The 17,423-nt window shown below is 47.4% G+C and overlaps 2 protein-coding genes across 4 annotated transcripts in view; both read right to left on the bottom strand.

Moving 5' to 3' along the window:
* Positions 1-1,401: 1,401 nt before the first annotated feature.
* tbk1 (TANK-binding kinase 1) lies at positions 1,402-10,605 on the bottom strand. 2 transcript variants are annotated; one of them, XM_067254295.1, is made up of 21 exons: positions 10,560-10,605; positions 9,530-9,633; positions 8,473-8,613; positions 8,072-8,201; positions 7,683-7,864; positions 7,270-7,430; positions 6,987-7,097; positions 6,544-6,723; positions 6,198-6,394; positions 5,909-5,967; positions 5,081-5,172; positions 4,811-4,912; positions 4,645-4,723; positions 4,394-4,515; positions 4,206-4,282; positions 4,032-4,071; positions 3,687-3,788; positions 3,256-3,352; positions 2,963-3,063; positions 2,771-2,842; positions 1,402-2,453 (listed from the first exon to the last, which is right to left on the bottom strand). In XM_067254295.1, exons 2-21 carry the CDS (start codon positions 9,614-9,616, stop codon positions 2,402-2,404), a joined length of 2,184 nt encoding a protein of 727 aa, XP_067110396.1. In that variant the 5' UTR covers positions 9,617-9,633; positions 10,560-10,605; the 3' UTR covers positions 1,402-2,401. The 2 variants fall into 2 exon arrangements, with proteins under 2 accessions (XP_067110396.1, XP_067110397.1); XM_067254296.1 differs by lacking the exon at positions 10,560-10,605 and adding an exon at positions 9,937-10,090.
* A 366-nt stretch (positions 10,606-10,971) lies between these two features.
* Positions 10,972-17,423, bottom strand: part of lrp6 (low density lipoprotein receptor-related protein 6) — a 39,556-nt gene continuing 33,104 nt past the window's right edge. Inside the window, exons 18-23 of one of the 2 annotated variants that reach the window (XM_067254270.1) lie at positions 16,994-17,230; positions 16,716-16,826; positions 16,374-16,604; positions 16,023-16,159; positions 15,384-15,481; positions 10,972-14,718 (exon numbers count right to left, since the gene is read on the bottom strand). In XM_067254270.1, coding sequence (XP_067110371.1) covers positions 14,412-14,718; positions 15,384-15,481; positions 16,023-16,159; positions 16,374-16,604; positions 16,716-16,826; positions 16,994-17,230 — 1,121 coding nt within the window. In that variant the 3' untranslated portion in view covers positions 10,972-14,411. The remainder of the gene's footprint in view (positions 14,719-15,383; positions 15,482-16,022; positions 16,160-16,373; positions 16,605-16,715; positions 16,827-16,993; positions 17,231-17,423) is intronic. The other variant, XM_067254269.1, reaches the window with a different exon arrangement.

Here is a 17,423-nt window from a genome sequence, read left to right as displayed (position 1 = left end):
GTTGTCAGAAGAAGACCGTAGGTGGCGGGTGGGGGTGTACGGCTGGACGAGAGCATGGATGTAGTCAGGTGCAGTCCCGTTCACTGCTCGGAAGGTCAGTACCAGGGTCTTGAATCTGATACGGGCCGTGATAGGAAGCCAGTGGAGGGAGATCAGGAGCGGGGTAACATGGGAGCTTGCGGGTAGTTTGAAGACCAGGCGGGCTGCTGCGTTCTAAATCTGAGTCACCCAAAGATTGTGTGAGTGAGACTCATCCATCACAACACAAATGTTTACTGTGTGATCAGTAGCCTGTCTTAAGGTCACTTTCTCATTTCCTCATGAGTGCGTCCATTGTTAAAACATCTTACAAGCAGATGTAGAATAGTACATCCCTGCAAAACCTCTTTCACCAGGAAACGTTCCAGAACTTGTATTTACATGCATTTCATGAGGTAGGGTGTTCCTGTACCCTTGGGTACTGTCAGACACAGTTCAGTGGCTGAAACGGCCACGTCCTCCCTTGAGCTGTCCTTAACAAGAACACCAGGTTTGCATGCTGAGATCTGTGAGAATCCCAACTATCACTCAGAGAGAACATTTACGTCAGGCACAAAGAACTTGGAACATATTGGACCTTATGACCAATAACAAGAGATGGCTCCTCGTAAGGATGCAACTCGCCCTCTGATGGCCAAGCAGGGTATTGCGGTCCAGAGTCAGTCCTCTGCTAACACACGGCCATGCTGTGTTGTTTGCTGGGAAACCTGTTTATTAGAGGACGGCTAGGCTGGGGGTTTAGTGAGGTCATGATAATCATTCACTGTTCGAAGTTGTGATGATCAAATGTAGCAGCACTTCACATGTCATACCTCCTTCAAAACGGAGCAGTCATGAAAAGATATTTCATTTTCCTTGAACACAACCTCCCTCTCTCTAGCTCAGAACGGCCCGAGGCACACCTGTGATACTTGGTGTTACCACAATAGACCAACACAGCTTCCATTCACTTGGATTCTAATGCCTATTCGCAATTACCAGTAGGAGTCTGAAGGGGAGGCTGTTGCAGCACATTGCCATGGTAACCGCCTGGTTACCATGGGAGACTAACAACTGTGGAGAGAGGTGGTGGTGGCCGAGAGAGAGAGGGCTGAGGAGAGTGCAGGGGAACGACAACAGAGGGACAAGGAGAGTAGCACGAGGAACTGAAGGCTAAAACCGACAACAGACGGAACAGACAAATGTTTGACAATACACGGGTGTGTGAGCATTAAAGGGTAGGTCACACGTTACAAAAGACCGGGCATCTGACCGAGCCACGCACATTTCCGACCTTACACAACATCGCTTTCACGATCTTTCTTACTTTCCTTTTTTTCAAAAGAATGAAATGGAAGGAGAAACAGACACGGGACACAGCCGACTGATAATATATTTGTTTATCTACAGATTTTATAACACAGTCCACCTCCTGTCATTTTGCATGATTATCAACAAAACAAACAATTATAGCTGTGATAGAGCGTGAAAGGTCTTCCCTGTTTTTTCTGACCGACATTTTCAAAAAGCCATTCACGAGGAGCGTGGCAATGCCATGCTAAGTGTGACGCATTTGAGTCTTTTTGTTCACAGATGGTTCACAGACTTGTCTGTGTAAGGCCCATGGTAACAACTGATGTTGCACTGTAAACACATCTGATTGAAGCGTAAAAAGGGTAAGTACTTCGATACTACAGATTTTACTGTGGAGAGGGGGGGGGGTTGGCGGTTGTGTTCCAAAGCCAACAAAAAGGATGGTTTTCAATCATTACACATAAATACGATAGAGAACACGTAGAATGGATCTGAATAGAACTGCTCAAGGTTTAAGATTTACACTTGGGGTGCTGTATCCTGTAGATAAATGTTTTTTTTTTTTATCTAGTAAGAAAATACAAATAAGAATTGTGTGAATTATATATATATATATATGTATATATATGTATTTATATATGTATATATATGTATATATATGTATATATATAAATACACACACACACACTGAGATATAAATACATCTCTGTGTGAGTAAAAAAAAACTAACAACTAATATGGCGTCATGACAACGCTCTGCAGTAATGACATTAAGAAATGGTTGAAAAACTAAGGGAGGGAAGAAGCGACCAAAGGAATTACAGTATGTTTCTCTTGTGACCGGATCAACAGAAACTGCTTATGGGTGGGGTTGGAGCGGGAGGGATGTCCATAGAAAATACAATTAAACCCTTCTTACAGTCTTAGAACCTATTTACAACAAAAGAAAATATATACACAATCATTTATATTTATGTATAGAATTGGCAATCGATTGCATAACCTTCACGTCCCATGTTTTCCCAAGTTGTTGGGAGTAGTGGAATAGAGACAAGGGATCGCTTGGGTCTCAAATACGGTCAACATTCCTCAATCCCCCATCCAGTGTCAAAGTGCCAAACCTTATAGGTAGAAATAATGAAATAAAGTGGGGAAGAACAGAAAGAAAGAGAGAGAAAAAGATAATAAACATTTTGAACAACAGAGAGGGTAATGTTGGATTTGGAAAAGCCATTTTGTTTATAAGCTATCACTATTAGTATTTTTGGTTGGATGGTAACTGCATTTAATTAACTCAGTACTTGTACTGTGCACAATGACAATAAAGTTGAATCACATCTAATATAAATGCCATGTGTGTTTCTGAATGGAATTGGCCTGATATGTTTCGATGACAGAACATTTCCTGGCTAAAGGAATGCTGAGTGGACTTGTTCACCTTTCCAGGAAGTGGTTGTTCTCTGCCAGTTCTTTCACAACCCCCTCCATTTCCTCTTTCAGTTTCTTCATCCTGCAGCACAGAGTCTACCGTTAGTTTACCTGTGGGGGCCATGACATTCAGCACCACTGAGGTGGTGGCTCTGGGTGTCTGGAGGAGCGATGTGACGGTGCTGAAAGGTAAGGTGCTCACCCCAAGGTCATCTCCACCAGGGTGCTCTGGCTGAGGTAGGCCTGGGGCTTGATCCCACCAGATGCCAGAGGCATCACCTTCTGAGGTAGCTGCTCCTGGAGCTAAACATCCACATCCGGACCCAGACGGGCCAAAAACACAAAAGAACGAAGACTTTTAGAGAAACTGAGGTTTGAATGGAATAAACTGGATTGAATGAAAGCCTATTTAAGTCTATTCTCATTCTGTCACAGCATCCCTCCCACTCCCTCTATGCCCATTGGCTCTGCCGAGGACACTTCCTGCTTTCCCACCTTGATGACTCGCTCCATCACCATGGACACGTCTTTCTCAATGCTGTTGAACTGAGTGGACAGGCCGACCAGCTGCTTCCTCACGTGATGGACCTTTCTGCAAAAACACACGACAAACACGCAGACCCACAATCATCTCACTGCAAAGGCAGGAATCTCTGTCCACGGTATGTGTCGATTCATCTTGAGAATCGGCCACTCCATGAAGTGGAAAATCGGGCAGTGTATTGCTCAGAACCCAAGGGGTTAGCGACAAACAAACATAGGCGAAATATTCAAACGAGCTTGCCACCACATTGATTTGCGCTCATCGAAGCGGCCAGGCATGCATCCTGTCAACAACTGTCAGTCATGCGTCAGAATTGGACAAAGTACTCGAGAAAAGTCTGCCCGACTACGCGCACAGCCGGCGGGGAAGGTGTTCCCGTTACCTCATCCACTCTTCGCTCTTGGAGATGAAGAGGCGGTACTTCATGGCGCACTCCTCAGTGAACAGAGTCCTGGCCCGGGTGGCGTGGAGAACCAGCTTCTGTCTGCACAGCAAGAACAGACGGCATCAGCTCAGAACCTTTCATGGGGCAATCCAAATTTGAGGGGGGGGGGGGAAAACGAACAGCAGCAAATGTCCCGGGAAGGTTTGAAGAGCGTTTGTGGCCTGAGATGGAGTGCTATAGTGCCGCTGAGACATTGTGACCTTCAAAAGAAGCTCTCTGAATGCTGAAAGGGATGTTTTTACCAGCAGAACAAAGAGTTGTAGGATGGAAATCTGAACTTACTTGTCAAATTTATGGATCTGTTCTTCGTTGTAAGGTAGACCTGCACAAAGACGAGAGAGAGAGAGAGAACATTTCTGTTTTCCTCCTTGACAGGAACGGACGTGCTTGTTATGTACTGGGACTTGAGAGGGAGGTGAACGTGGACGTCCAGGGCGGTTTGGAGATGCTACTCACGTCTCTCGGCCTTGTCCTTCTTGAACTGGTGGTAGATGGCGGTGATGGCATCTAACAGCACTTTGATCTTCTCCACACTGATGCAGACCAAGCACAAGAGACACATTGGAAAAAGGATATCAACTGCCACCAAGATTTTGTTTGTGTGTGTAAATCGAAAAGGGTGTGTCATACACACATGCACGTACTTTCTGTCCCCAGGGTGGGTGCCAACTTGCTGGATCCAGGTGTCGGTCAACAGACCCCCTGGCATGAACTTGCTCTTGATCTCCTGTGTAGTCCTCTCCAGGGGTTCCAAAGACCCAGAGATCTGTATCGAGCCGTGTAAACACACACATCAAACGTGAGCGCACAGCATCACGCACACGTGAGCAAACACACACACACACGCGGTTGACCGTCGAGCACGCAGGTCCAAATGCCGAGTGCGCACACTCACTCTCATGACTTTCTTGCGCATGTCTGAGATCTCGTCGTATTCTGACGACAGCATGGTGGCCTGCATCAGGACCTCACACCTGTGGGAGGAACGCACGGTTACACACAGAGTGGGTGCGCACGTGTGCACGTGAGTGGGTGTGCGCGGGTGTGCAGTCAGCACTCACAGCTGCTCCGTCCGTTCCAGGATCTGGTTGCAGTAGTTGCACAGGTGAATGACTTCAGACTTCTTGTGTACTATCTCACTGTATTCTTCCTTCATCATCTCACTGAGGGAGAGGAGACAGAGAGAGACATAGAGACAAAGAGAGAGACAGAAAAAGAGAGAGGGGATGAAAGAGAGCGAGAGAGACGGTTCGTGACAAATCAGGCCAACGCACGAGCAACGTCCGACGTATACGGAGCGCGAGGCGCCGCTTTGCGGCGGCAGGACTCACATTAGGCCGCGGACTCCTTTGCGAACCAGCTCCTGGTAGACCAAGAGGGACTCGGAAGTCTTCCACAGGTGGCCCACGTCACCTGCGAAGGTCTGGGAGAGAGAACTCGGAAGGGTTAGGGGTCTCTTCCACTGACCATGCTCACAACACTCACAATACACCAGGGTCACGACATGAGGCTTCCGAGCTATTTGATCTGGGGAAGTTATTACGGGGGCGTGATTCAAGCAGAAGTGGCTCTCGTCCGTTGATTAACCGCTCTCTATGAAACACGAAGAACCATCTACTTATGGACACGCGTGTGGGAGGCCTTTGCTTGTTACGTAACTCTGGTTTAATATTGCACTTTCTCTCTTAAACCCTCTCAAATGTGCAGACACACACAGACTCTTATTAACACACACACACACGCGGGCACCAACATGCGTGCTCCCACAGCAGCTGTGGAAGGGTGCACATCGCGCACACACGTGACACGCTCGCGCTCCCACAACCAAAGGGCCTGACAGAAGGGAGAGGAGTGATTCATCCATCCATCCACCGCAGAAGGAACAATGGAGAGAGGAGAGAGAGAGAGAGGGGGGCAGTGCTTTCATCCTCTGGAGAGCCTCCTCGCCCATAAATATTTTTCTAATGAAATTGAGTGGGGGGTCAAGGGTTTGATCTAAGCCCGACAAACAATAGACTACTACAACCATAATTACTGAATGAGTTCCAATGGGAGCCATACATTGCGTCTGGGACTGCTGATAATGTACTTTGGAGATTTCTATGAATCAAGCCCATCTGGCCCACCCTTCACGTGAACAGCAGGGCTGCCCTGGTTACCTTGGCATAGCTGGCGTCCAGATCCAGGTCATAGCGAGGCTGGACTTTGGGAGGGCTTGCTGTGGAGAGACAACGCCAAAAGGGGGTTATGCATTCACAGACGAATGAGACACGTTGTATCCGGTAACACTTGAACAAAAGAATCTTGTTATCTCTCCGAGTCCGTTCAGAAAACCGGACCCAGATCCAAATCAAGCTGGGCCTCGTCTCATCCTCCTGCTTTCTCTGTGCCCCGATTTACGACACGCGGCGGGGGCAGACTCGGGCACGCTTCCGATTTGTGACTCACGATCTTCGAAGATGAGTCCCACCGTGGCCGCACATTCTGAGCTGATCAGCATGATGGGGTTGTCCCGGGTGGTCCGGGGGAAGGTCTGGGCCTGGCGGTTTGGATCCAGCACCAGCCTGCGGCCCTCGTATATCAGCTCCTGGTGGTGAGGGGGGATGCTGGTCCTCCGTGAGAGAAGCTCCTGGAACAGTGTCGCCCTGTGGACACAAGAGGTACTGCAGCGTCGGAACACAGTGCCGCTTCGGTTTCGTGGGATCCAACGGTGATACTGGACTAGCTGCCCGCGACGCGAGTACACGCACACGCGTGCATCTTGGGAGTTGTAGTTTGCGTGGCTAGCACTCACGTGTTGTACTCGTGGATGTAGACGTGGTGGAGGGTGGCCTGCTGCAGGCTGAACAAATAGACAACGCAGCGATGGAGGATGTCGCTGGTCTCGGCGAAGAACTGGTCGAAGCCCCAGCACTTCTCCTGGTCAGCCTCCAGGATGTTAGCCAGCACCGGGGTCAGAAGGCTCTGCAGGCCCCTGGGAAGGTCAAAGAGTCAAGTCAAGGTCATGAGTTGGCATCATATTAACATGTGTGGATAGAGTGCGTCACCTTTTCATCAAGCTAAGTGTGATGTGGCACGACATTTAATAAAAAGCGAGGCTCTCTTTATTGAAATGGGCTTTTTAGGGAGGGTGAGTGGGTGCGGTTTATTATGTGCTTGTGCCATTGTTATTGCTCTGGAAAGCTATGTGTACTAAACATGCTCTTCTGGTTTAGGGGGAAGGATAGAGTAACGCACTTGGAGAGGCTACAAGAAACAGGCATCTCAGTGCTCCACTCAATCTTGCCGTTCTCGAACTTCTGCTGGCCAGAGATGGTTCCGGAAGGTTTCTCTGTGATGATCTTATACCTGTGAAGGAAAACGCCACAAGGTCACATGTACCTCTTACTTCAGACCTGGCCAGTCCACCCACACCGACAACCTTTATCGTTACTTGTCATCCCGGTTAGTCTAGCGTGACGCCATAAACCTAAACGGGCATAAACCACCGGTGCAGAAGTGTGGGGAAATCCATTCTCACATCACTTCCTTGTTCCTGCGGGGCCCCTCGTAGGGTCGGAATGGGAGGCTGCCTGTGGCGGCGTGGTAGAAGGTGACACCGATGCTCCACAGGTCCACTGTGGCCCCGTACTTCTTCTGGTGGTCCTTCCTCAGCACAGCCCGCTCGTACATGTCAGGGTGCTGGCACACACACACACACACACATTGTTTAGCTGTTTATTTACAACTATTATTCCCCTTAATCCAAGCAAAATTAAAACAAACTGTATTTCTGTGGAGATTTTTTTTTTACAACACTGTAAACATTTCTCAGGCAAGAGAGGAAGAGAAAGAATCTTAGAGAGGATTATCCAATGCGGAACCCGGAGGAGTTTGTATATACTGGGCATTCCACGTCAGATGGGGAAAGAGGGGAAGGTAACCGTATCTCACCAAGTACTCCTCGGTCCCGTAGAGAGAGACGAACTGCTCGTCGTCGTCCAGCTCCCTGGCGGCTCCGAAGTCTGTGAGCTTGTAGACGGACCTCCCGTCCTCGCCGATCACACGCATGATGTTCCCCGGCTTGATGTCGCGGTGCACGATGCCGTACTCCCTCAGGTGGTTCATGCCTGCCACTGTAACACACATCACGAGGACGACAGAGAACAACCACAGCGTTGACGGAGGCGTTCTGAACGGAAAATAGGGAAGACTTTTCGTTTTGGGCTAGTCTAGTTTTACGGTGCTAAATGGGAGACATCTGGTGTGGCTGGGTAAGAAGCAGGGTTTGAGAAGACAGGCAAGCAGAGTGATGATATTTCGGGGCTTTCGGAGTTCCTCACCTACATCCTGCAGCACGATGAGAAACTCGTCCTCTGGTAGTCCGTAGGCATTGGAAGACTCCTCCAGAACTGTGTAGAGGCTCCCACAGGGACAGTACTCCATAACCAGGACTTTGTGACGTGTGTTAGACTTGGGAGAGAGACCATAGACAGACGTTAATTAACATGATGGGGAACACTATATCTTCTGCAGGAACCTGCTGTGATGTGGTTCTGTTTTGTGTTTTCTTTTGTTCAAAGCCAGAACAAAATAATGCCACAATTAACAGCCTTCAAAATGCATCTTTCCTTTGCAATGGATTTTTTGGATGAGACTGATAGAAAGATATTGTACACAGAAAATGGGTAGTTTCTCAGTCTCACAAAGATAATTCCTAATAATAGTATATATACCGACTAACCTCCTCTTCCACAGCAAAGAGTTTGACAATGTTCTTGTGGTTGAGTTTCTTCAGAACCTCGAACTCCCTCATTTGGACGTCCAGAGGCCTCAGAAAGCTGAGGTTATTGAAGACTTTGACGGCATAAAGGTCCCCTGTTTTCTGAAACCAGACACAGTACACGCATACAGTCTCTATCTCAAAACCACAAACAGTTCAACCGAATATCTCAAAACCTAAAAATTGAACATCCCAAGTATTGTAAGACAGCCATGCAAGACAGGGTGGGCTAAATGTGCTTTCGCAAACACACAAAGGACACCGAATTTCCCAGTCGATCTCGATAATCAAAAAGGCATTCAGAAACAAACATCATGTCAGGTCCAGACCCATCCTAATATTTAGGATCCTGTCTATAGAAGGCTTGGAAATTCCCTGGTATTGGGATGGGATTAGTCAAACAGCAAGCTGGCTTTGAATGTCGAATCTTAAACCTTGATGATAAGCAGGGTTTTGCCTAATCCATAGGTAGGTCATGTTAGAACCATTCAACACACACCCTTCTATCATGTTCTGGATAGATTCAATGTAATGACAGGCACATTTTAAATCTAGGTCGTACACACAGTCTAACCTCAATGTTATGTGCTCAAGTCAAATAAAACAATAAAAAAAACATCACCTTTAGCTGGGTACATTCAGCCATGCCTTCGTGACCCACATATGGCTGCGAGACGGCATGGTGGGGATCCCCCTGTGTTTGGTTTCTATGGCGCTAAGAGCTCGGCCTCTGATCAAATGACCCTCCGAGGCCAGTGGGCCCACATGTGGCTGTCAATCATCCCAGCGAGTACTGTAACCTGTGGCTTGGTAACCTTAAGTCATTACACCTAAAGGCTGTGTTGTGGCAACGGAGCTTACAGTTGTTAACGAGTGTTCTGTTAGTGCGAACAGAGAACCTAAGAGAGCCTGTGGTTTCTCTCCGACTGTGGTTCCTGAGGTAAAGCGGCACTGTTATCGCTGTATGTCATGAGATGCTCTCAGACGTTCTCTGTGTGTTTGTGTACATAATGCTCACCTTGTGCCTACCACGGTACACATTTGCTGTAGCCCCTTGCCCGAGAAGATCCGAGATGAGCCACAGGTAGTTGGCAGTGCTCTGCATTTTTACTTTGGCGAATCCTGCAAGATTAAAGATACTGTTAGTTGCAGAAAAGGACTAGGCTGCTGCCACTGGTCCACAATAATGGAAGGTTGGATTGGATAAATGCAATGTTCGAAAACTGAAGGGGAAATGTTTAGACACACACAACACTAAGCCTACACTTTCATTTAAACAGGAATAACATATAATTCACACAAACAAACTTGGTCTACCTTCTATTTAGTCTAGTTAAGGTGTCACTGATAACTTAGAGCTTGCACTGTAATATCATTCTTGAATAAAGACTGAACACACCAATTGTGCTTTTGATCTAGGCCTACCTTTATATTTGGTAGCCTAAAGACGTTAAGAATGATAAACTGCCTTGATACCGCTGATTTCAGGATGACGTCAAGGCACACAGTGGGGAAATTCCCACTCGCCAACGTACGAACAAAAATGCTCGTACAAAACGCTCGTAAGGACACGTTATCGCTGTTATTCAGAACAAAATAATCGCAGTTAGGTGGCTCTTGTCATTTTCCTTACATTACACGTACTATATTGATTACGCACACAAGCTAGGCATGAACCTAGCTAGAGCTAGCTTAATGTTATATTTTCATATATTCGATGTCTGTTTTATTTTGCACAAACATTACATGAACATCAACATCATTTAGCGCTTGACAAAATGTATGTCTAACACGCTAGCAAGGAAAATAATTGATCTCTTTCGCTTTCGCCTACGTAGAGAGTACAGTATAGCAATAGGCTGGTATAGGCTACTGTAGTACGGTTGAAATAAATAGTAAACATGAAAACATATTCAATAGGCCCTCTCTATGTAATAATAAGAATCCATGCTGCTGATATTAAAACAAACATGAGGCAGTTAATTACAGTCGTGACATCAACCATATAAAATGTATCATATTGTTTATAATATTGTTTATTTCCTCACCCAGTGCTAAGTCATATGCTCTTCCGTGATCTCCTTGGTCATGTGGTACTAATGCTTCAATCAGAAAAGGCAGAAGGAAGGGGGTGGCTCGACTTCACAGCATTACCGAATTATCAGGAATAAAAGCGCCCAAAACGACAACGCCATGATCTCCTTGGACAGCACACATTGTGCTTTCCTTTAGACACACCTGTTCTCTTGCAGACTACAGCGTCAGATAGTTGGTAATCTTATCAGAGTAAAATACTTTAGTCAGACTCATTTAGATAAACACAAATCGAAACCTATGGACATAAAATGGTGACAGTAACACACACCCACATCACTGCAGGTTACAATGCAGAATAGGCTGTGTGTGTGTGTGTGTATCTATAGCCTATATACAACATATAAAATACAACATGGCTCAAGATAAAAGTTCACTCGTTTTATTAAAAAAATCAACATTTCATTTGTTACAACAGCTTATAGTAGTATTGAATGGGCTGTACAGGTCCATCTTATACACTGTTTTACATGTAAAGCGATCAATGTACAAAAAGTAGTTAGTGGCAATTAAATGAACATGATGACTAACCAAATGTTGGTCACTGTGTATACATCCTTGCAAAGCACCATGGTATCAAAATGGATGAATAGTAACATTTTCAAATGACAATAAACCTTTCTGTATACCACATATTTACCTCACCCCCCCCTCCCTCCCCCCAAAAAACAAAAACAACAAACAAAACAATTATGGAGACAAAAGTGCTTTTTAACGATTTAACCTCAGCAATTCCATCGTGAACAATCCATTTGACAACAATCAAACTTGCTTTGAAACTTTCTGCAACACTTTCATACTCGCCTCACACCAACGGCCTTCAAATCCCAATGTTTGGGGGGGGAGGGGGGACGATCGTTTCAAGATAGTGACAGAAGACAATGCCGTAAGCTTGTTTTTAACAAAGACGTGACCCAAATGAAAGTCAATTCATGATTCCGTGTCTCTGGGTCCCCCTTCTTTCACACCGTGCTTTGCTACATAATCAGATGAGCCAACTGCAACAGTTTATCTTCAACCAATTGATCAGTCTCTTACAATCACACATCCAAACACACACACACACACACACACACACATTGATTTATGCTGCATGCTGTCCTCGTAGATTGGTACCGGTAACTAGCAAAAAAAAAAAAAAAAAAGTACTGTAAAGTGCAGTTAGAGAATGAGAACTTCTCCAAACAATGCTGGTTTTATCTGACAGGGGAGGCTAGCAGTGAAACTGGATCAGTAGGGCAACATCCAGAGGGCAACATCCAGAGGGCAACATCCAGAGGCCCTTTGAAGTGATTTTAAAGGGTTGTTCACTGGAGGAAAAAAGGGTTCCAGGGAGGGCCTGCAAACATGCTGATGATTGATTTTGAGAACAGGCTTTTCTCGGTTTCGACATGGACAGATTGACCCCCGTACCCCCGGGTGGCATGAAGGTCAAGGTAATGCACAGAAAATGCTTCCCTGGCATGTCACTCCAGTCAGCTGGTGTTTTCATTGGACGGCCAGAGTTAAAGCTGTCTGTTTGGAGGCGTAAGAAGCAAAAGAGTTGGATGAACATGTCCTCAAACGCACATTAGTTATTGTATGAAGCCAATAAAATGTGTGTGGCCAATGTCTCTTTGTTTTTTGAGGTGGATGCGAATTTCCATGAAATACACCGGGAGACCAGTATAAAATGTGGTCCTCGGTCCATAAATCAATACAAACAGTCATGGGATGAGAATTACAAAGAGCATAGAGGTAAAACATGTTTACTCGGTCACTCCACCAAACTCAACAGTTCGGGGAACAATAGGGAGAAACACCAAACCAGTTTTAATAAAGAAACCCACACCACTATGAACTGCTTTTAACTACGCATGAGCTCCCATGAAAAGATTTCCAGACATCACAGGAAAGCACAAAAAGACAGAAGTGTTATACAAAAGGATTGTTGACACACGAGCATAAAGGCAATCCAATAAGCGCCACCTCATGGACACCTAAGGAACACGCAGGCCATATTTCACTGAGGCGTTTTGTCTACAACCCAAAACAATCCCAGGGCCTGGTAGCTCACGTAGGTATGTCTAAGGTGGGGATGTCGTTTTCTGCCTTTGACTGTACGAGTTCTGATTTTGGCACTCCAGTCCTCCAAAGTCTGATTAAAAGCGATAGTACACTTCCACAATAAGCACAGAGATAACCTGGATATGTTCTTCGTTTTGACAGCTCTGTCTGAGATTGTCGGCATACTTTTGGACAGGTATTTTGTAGAAAAATAGAATGAGCCATATACAAAAAGACGGAATGAGAGAAAGTACTGCAAGAATTCAATGGATAGATTTACAATGATTTTCTTTATAGCTTATAAATACGGTATCTACACAATATGTGGTACAAAAATATTATAACATTTTGCGGGCACTGGTTGTCGTGTTCATAAAAAAAAACAAAAAAAAAAACATCTGAAGTTGGAACTGGTCAGGCACAAGAACTTATCCTTAATGGGAGAAGTTGTTTGTTCGCCCCAGAGAGAGGAGGCGATAGAGAAGCCAAGTAAGAAGGTTGTTTGGTGGACTGAAACAAACGCACCCTAGTAACAGATCTGCTTTGGATCTGGATTTATCCAGTCAGGGTTGTCCACAGTTGCAGTCAGGCATTTGAAGTAAGTAAAATAAAAAATAAAATAAAAAAGTAAGTTTTGGTTGAGATCTCGCCTTTGTCGCGATACAGAATTGCAGATGTGAGCCATGTTGGGCTGGGCTATTTCCAAGCAAAGATGCTAGTCCAAGAAAGACTGGCTACCCAAAACCCCTTGGCCGGACGCACGGTCTCGTGGCCAACAGTAACAGTAAGATTAGCTGTCACGTTCCAAACAAAAGGGCTGTCAGAAGTGATTATCATCAATATGTGCCTCAAATGTTATTGCTTCAGATCCAATGACTTTGCCAAAGAAAGTGTCATGCAGTCCAACAATGCCTCACATCGACAGTATCCTAGTATAATGAATACAGCAAAGAAAGTCCTTTAAAACAATTTAAAATGAAAAGGAGGTAAAAAAAACAACAACAACAACAACAACAACCTCAGTACCACATTCCCTGTCACTGCTAGAGTTGTCTCCAGACACCTCCAACACAGGCCGAGGTGCAACCATAGAAACCATGCTCCACAGTCAACAACTGACAAAATGGCTGCCCAAGCTGCAGAGCTGCACAGTGCAGGATCTGTATGTGTAATCCAGGGGGCGCCCTTCCCTTTCCCCACTCCATCCTCTCCCTTAATAGTGTTGAGCGGACAGTAATGGTTTTCTTTTTTTTGTTGTCTTTTTCTTATTTGGCATTAGATTGTTAACGTCTCACTGTCCGTCTCCATGTGCTTTAGTGTCCTTCGGCCTTGAAAGAAGGTAGGTTTTTTCAACTCCTGGATTAAGGCAATTTATCATGTTTGTGATGATTTTAATAAAAACTTTTTCTTAAAAAATGTACAAATTCTTAATACAAACCTCTATGGCATAACCAGTAAACGCTGTATAGAAAATATATAAATATGCTTTTTTTTTCTTTTCAATGTACAAATGTTCCGCAGCTCTCCGCGAGCTCTTGTGTTTTTTTCTTTTCTCATAATTTCCGTACTGTACAGGTGGGCCGACCCCTTCCACGTCCTCCTCTCCCCTCCCTTTTACATAATAGTCTCCCTTTCCCATTTTTCGGACTCATTATATGCACAATTGGTATTTACAGTGAGGTGGGGTGTGGGGGGGCGACAGGGTGTGAAGGGCCGAGAGCCTTGTGGGAGAGGGAGGGTCCAACGCAGGGGTGCTAGGCTCAAGAGGAGTCCGTGCAGGGTGAGGGGGGCGGGGGGTAGAGGTGGTGGGAGTAGCTGCGTTCCGTGTAGGGCGACGGCGGGCAGCTTTCGCAGTTCTCCTCGGCGGACAGGTACTGGCTGCGCGGGGTCGGGGGCGGGGGGAAGGGCTCCGAGTCGTAGTTGAGGTCGCTGGTGTAGCCCTTGGCGATGGTCGCCGAGTTGGAGGTGGGCGGGGCGCGGCGCCCCGGTGTGTAGTCGCTGTCGCACACGTCCGTGCTGCAGGGGGTAGTGGGAGGTGCGAAGTGGCGGTAGGTATAAGTTCTGTAACTGACAGAAGACAGGTAAATAAACAACATTTCGATAAACGACCGTCCTGTTTTAAGTGCCTGCGGCTTTTCTAGAGGATGGCTCTCCGACGGGCTGCGCTTTTTCCGCCTCTATTGCGACTCGCGTTGCCTTTACTTTCCTAATGTATGTTCGGGCGTAAATGAAACATCCCAACTCTCGTTTGCCCACGCCCTAGGCAAATACGCCAGGCCGTGTTGGGATCATCCGAGGCTTTGCGATTTCCAAACGCGGCGGGAACGCGGCAAACAAAGGAGCCGAGTTTCCTTTGAAAGCGGGGCTCTTGTGTACAGAAAGGGATTGTTATAAGTGTTAGCATGTGCCGGAGAAGAGCCTCCAATGTGCCTAGCGCCTGTCTGCCATCCTCATGTTGGATTACATTTCCAAACCAGACGTCTTCGTCTGGTATTCTCTTGCATACACATGGAAAATGGAATTGTTTCCTTCTTGATTTTCGAGCCCGTGCTGGTGCAATCCCGTGAGAACCGACCGACTTCAAAAACACACCGACGGCTAGAAACCCAAACAATAGCGGGAGATATTCTTGCTAAACGCCGGTTCGTGGACATGTTCCGTAAACGCTAAATAAGGCCGTAAAGAATCATCATTGACGAGGTCGTTTGTGAGGCGCGTGCATGTGCGTGTACCTGTAGGAGCGGTGCGTGGAGGGGCTGTTGGAGGAGTAGCTGAACTCCATGGTGTACTGAGAACGGACGGTGGCGGGAGATGGCGGCGGGTTCAGGATCTGAGGGGAAAGAGGAGAGGGAGGAGGGGGTAAAATGATGTTAATTGACACCCATTTCATCTCACGCCGCCAACCCCTGTTCTACTCGGCATGGAAACATTTTGAACCCGTTCCTTCAAACGATATAATTGCAAACTTGGCAGCGAGGCAGAGAGTTAATAGCTTCACACGCTTGGAGACCGCTCTTTGTCTGCGAGGTTCCATAAAAACCCAGATGACTCCCGCAGTAAAGACACAACGACAGCACCTCAACACTGGCACAAGGCTTTAACGGGGGAATGACTTCATGTAGGAGGTGGAACAAAGTGAGAACGGGGGGGGAAAAGGCTTTGAACTAAAAACCCTCGAGGGTTTTCTCTCACGAGGGTGGGGGAGAAGGGAAAACGAACAAACATGTCGCGTTAGAATCTGGTCAACGTTAGAAAGGTGGCTCTGTTTCCCTTGGTTGAAGAGGATGTAAAGGAGTATCGTTCATGGTATGTCTCGACAAGTGTGACGTTTGAGCTTTGCTAATGATGGTGAGTGTGTGTGTGTTTCTCACCGGGGGGAAGTAAGTGCCCTTGGTACTGGAGGAGCTGCTGGACGAGGCGCCCGTGACGTGGGCGCGGTCGTACGGAGGGCCGCTGCTCCCGCCCATGATGCTGAGGGAGCCAATCACAGACTTCCCTCTGGACATGCCTGAGGAAGAGAACCAGGAGTGGGGTCTTAGAGAAGTACCGAGCGCTAGAGGCGGGACCTGGCCCAAACACCAACTAAAGCAGTCTTTTATCACCTTCTAATCTAAGAAAACACTATGTGGCACAAAAAAACGAAAACAAATTATTTCTATTTTAATTATTATTATTTTTTTCTTCGTCAAACTCGCAGAGGTGTTCCGTGCGCTTGGCCTCACCTGGAAGGGAGCCGGACAGCGAGCTGGGGTGCGGCACGTATCCCAGAGGCACCGACGAGGGCCCGTGCACCACAAAGTCGTTGGTGACCGTCTCGCCGTCGTCCTTCATCTGCGGACACAGCACGCGCTGGCACACAAAATACATGGCGCCCACCACGAACAGCGCCATGACCACGCCCACGATGGAGCCGATGGTGTTGGTGGGCGGGGACGGAGGCTCCTCGGTGGGGTCTGAGGGGGGAGGAAGAGAGACGGGTCATTCCGTGGCCTGGCTCGCCTGGCGCCCGCCTGGCGTAACCGGCGCCTGTTCAGGCGCGTCGGGCCGACTTGCGGTGTACTCACAGCAGCCGATCTCGTCTGAGTTGTCCGTGCAGTCCATGTTGTGGTCGCACTTCTTGTGCTTCCCGATGCACTGGCCGTTGGAGCAGCTGAACTGGTCGGGAGGACAGCGAACTGAGGGGGAGGAGGGGGGACGACGACACGGTTAAATCAAATAAAAACAAGCTAGTCACTCTAGCCGTCCTAAAGCTGGTGCCTGGGCCAAACTCGAATTTGGCGATGGCGCCAGAGCCCGATCGACGCAACGAACGTGCCCCGTCGAACGGCCGCCTCGCGCTTACCTTCGCACTTGTTCTCGTCGGAGCGGTCCTGGCAGTTGAACTCGCCGTTGCAGCGCAGGGTCAGGTCCACGCACTGTTTGCTGTCGCACTGGAACTCGGTGTCGAGGCACACGGGGCAGTCGCCCTCGTCGCTGCTGTCGTCACACTCGGGGTAGCCGTCGCAGCGCCACGCCTGGGGGATGCAGTCCACTTCGCCCGACGTGCACGAGAACTGCTCCGGGGAACAGGTGGGCGGCTCTGAACGAGGGAGGAAGGAGGGAGGGAGGGGGGGGGGGAAAGAGAGAAGAGTTGACATGGTTAAATCAACGTGTATGCAAATGTAATTTTGTCGAGTCAGCTGACATGTACCGGTGAGAGAAAAAAAAGGAAAAAAAAAACATATGAATATATGATCCATCTATGGATCTGTGTGTCGGGGGAAGGGGTGGGA

Source organism: Osmerus mordax, chromosome 17 (genome assembly GCF_038355195.1).
Source record: "Osmerus mordax isolate fOsmMor3 chromosome 17, fOsmMor3.pri, whole genome shotgun sequence".
In the NCBI taxonomy this organism is placed as follows: domain Eukaryota; kingdom Metazoa; phylum Chordata; class Actinopteri; order Osmeriformes; family Osmeridae; genus Osmerus; species Osmerus mordax.
Note: the sequence above shows the minus strand (reverse complement) of the source record. Positions and strands in the feature narration are given on the sequence as shown.

What these genes read in the sequence shown, in the direction of transcription:
- tbk1 (XM_067254295.1), bottom strand. Translation starts at nt 9,616, where the DNA reads ATGCAGAGCACTGCCAACTACCTGTGGCTCATCTCGGATCTTCTCGGG. An exon ending in CTGGAACGGACGGAGCAGCT is followed by an intron (nt 4,724 to 4,810) that starts GTGAGTGCTGAC and finishes TTCCTCCCACAG; the next exon opens with GTGTGAGGTCCTGATGCAGG. An exon ending in AAGAGCGAAGAGTGGATGAG is followed by an intron (nt 3,353 to 3,686) that starts GTAACGGGAACA and finishes GTGTTTTTGCAG; the next exon opens with AAAGGTCCATCACGTGAGGA.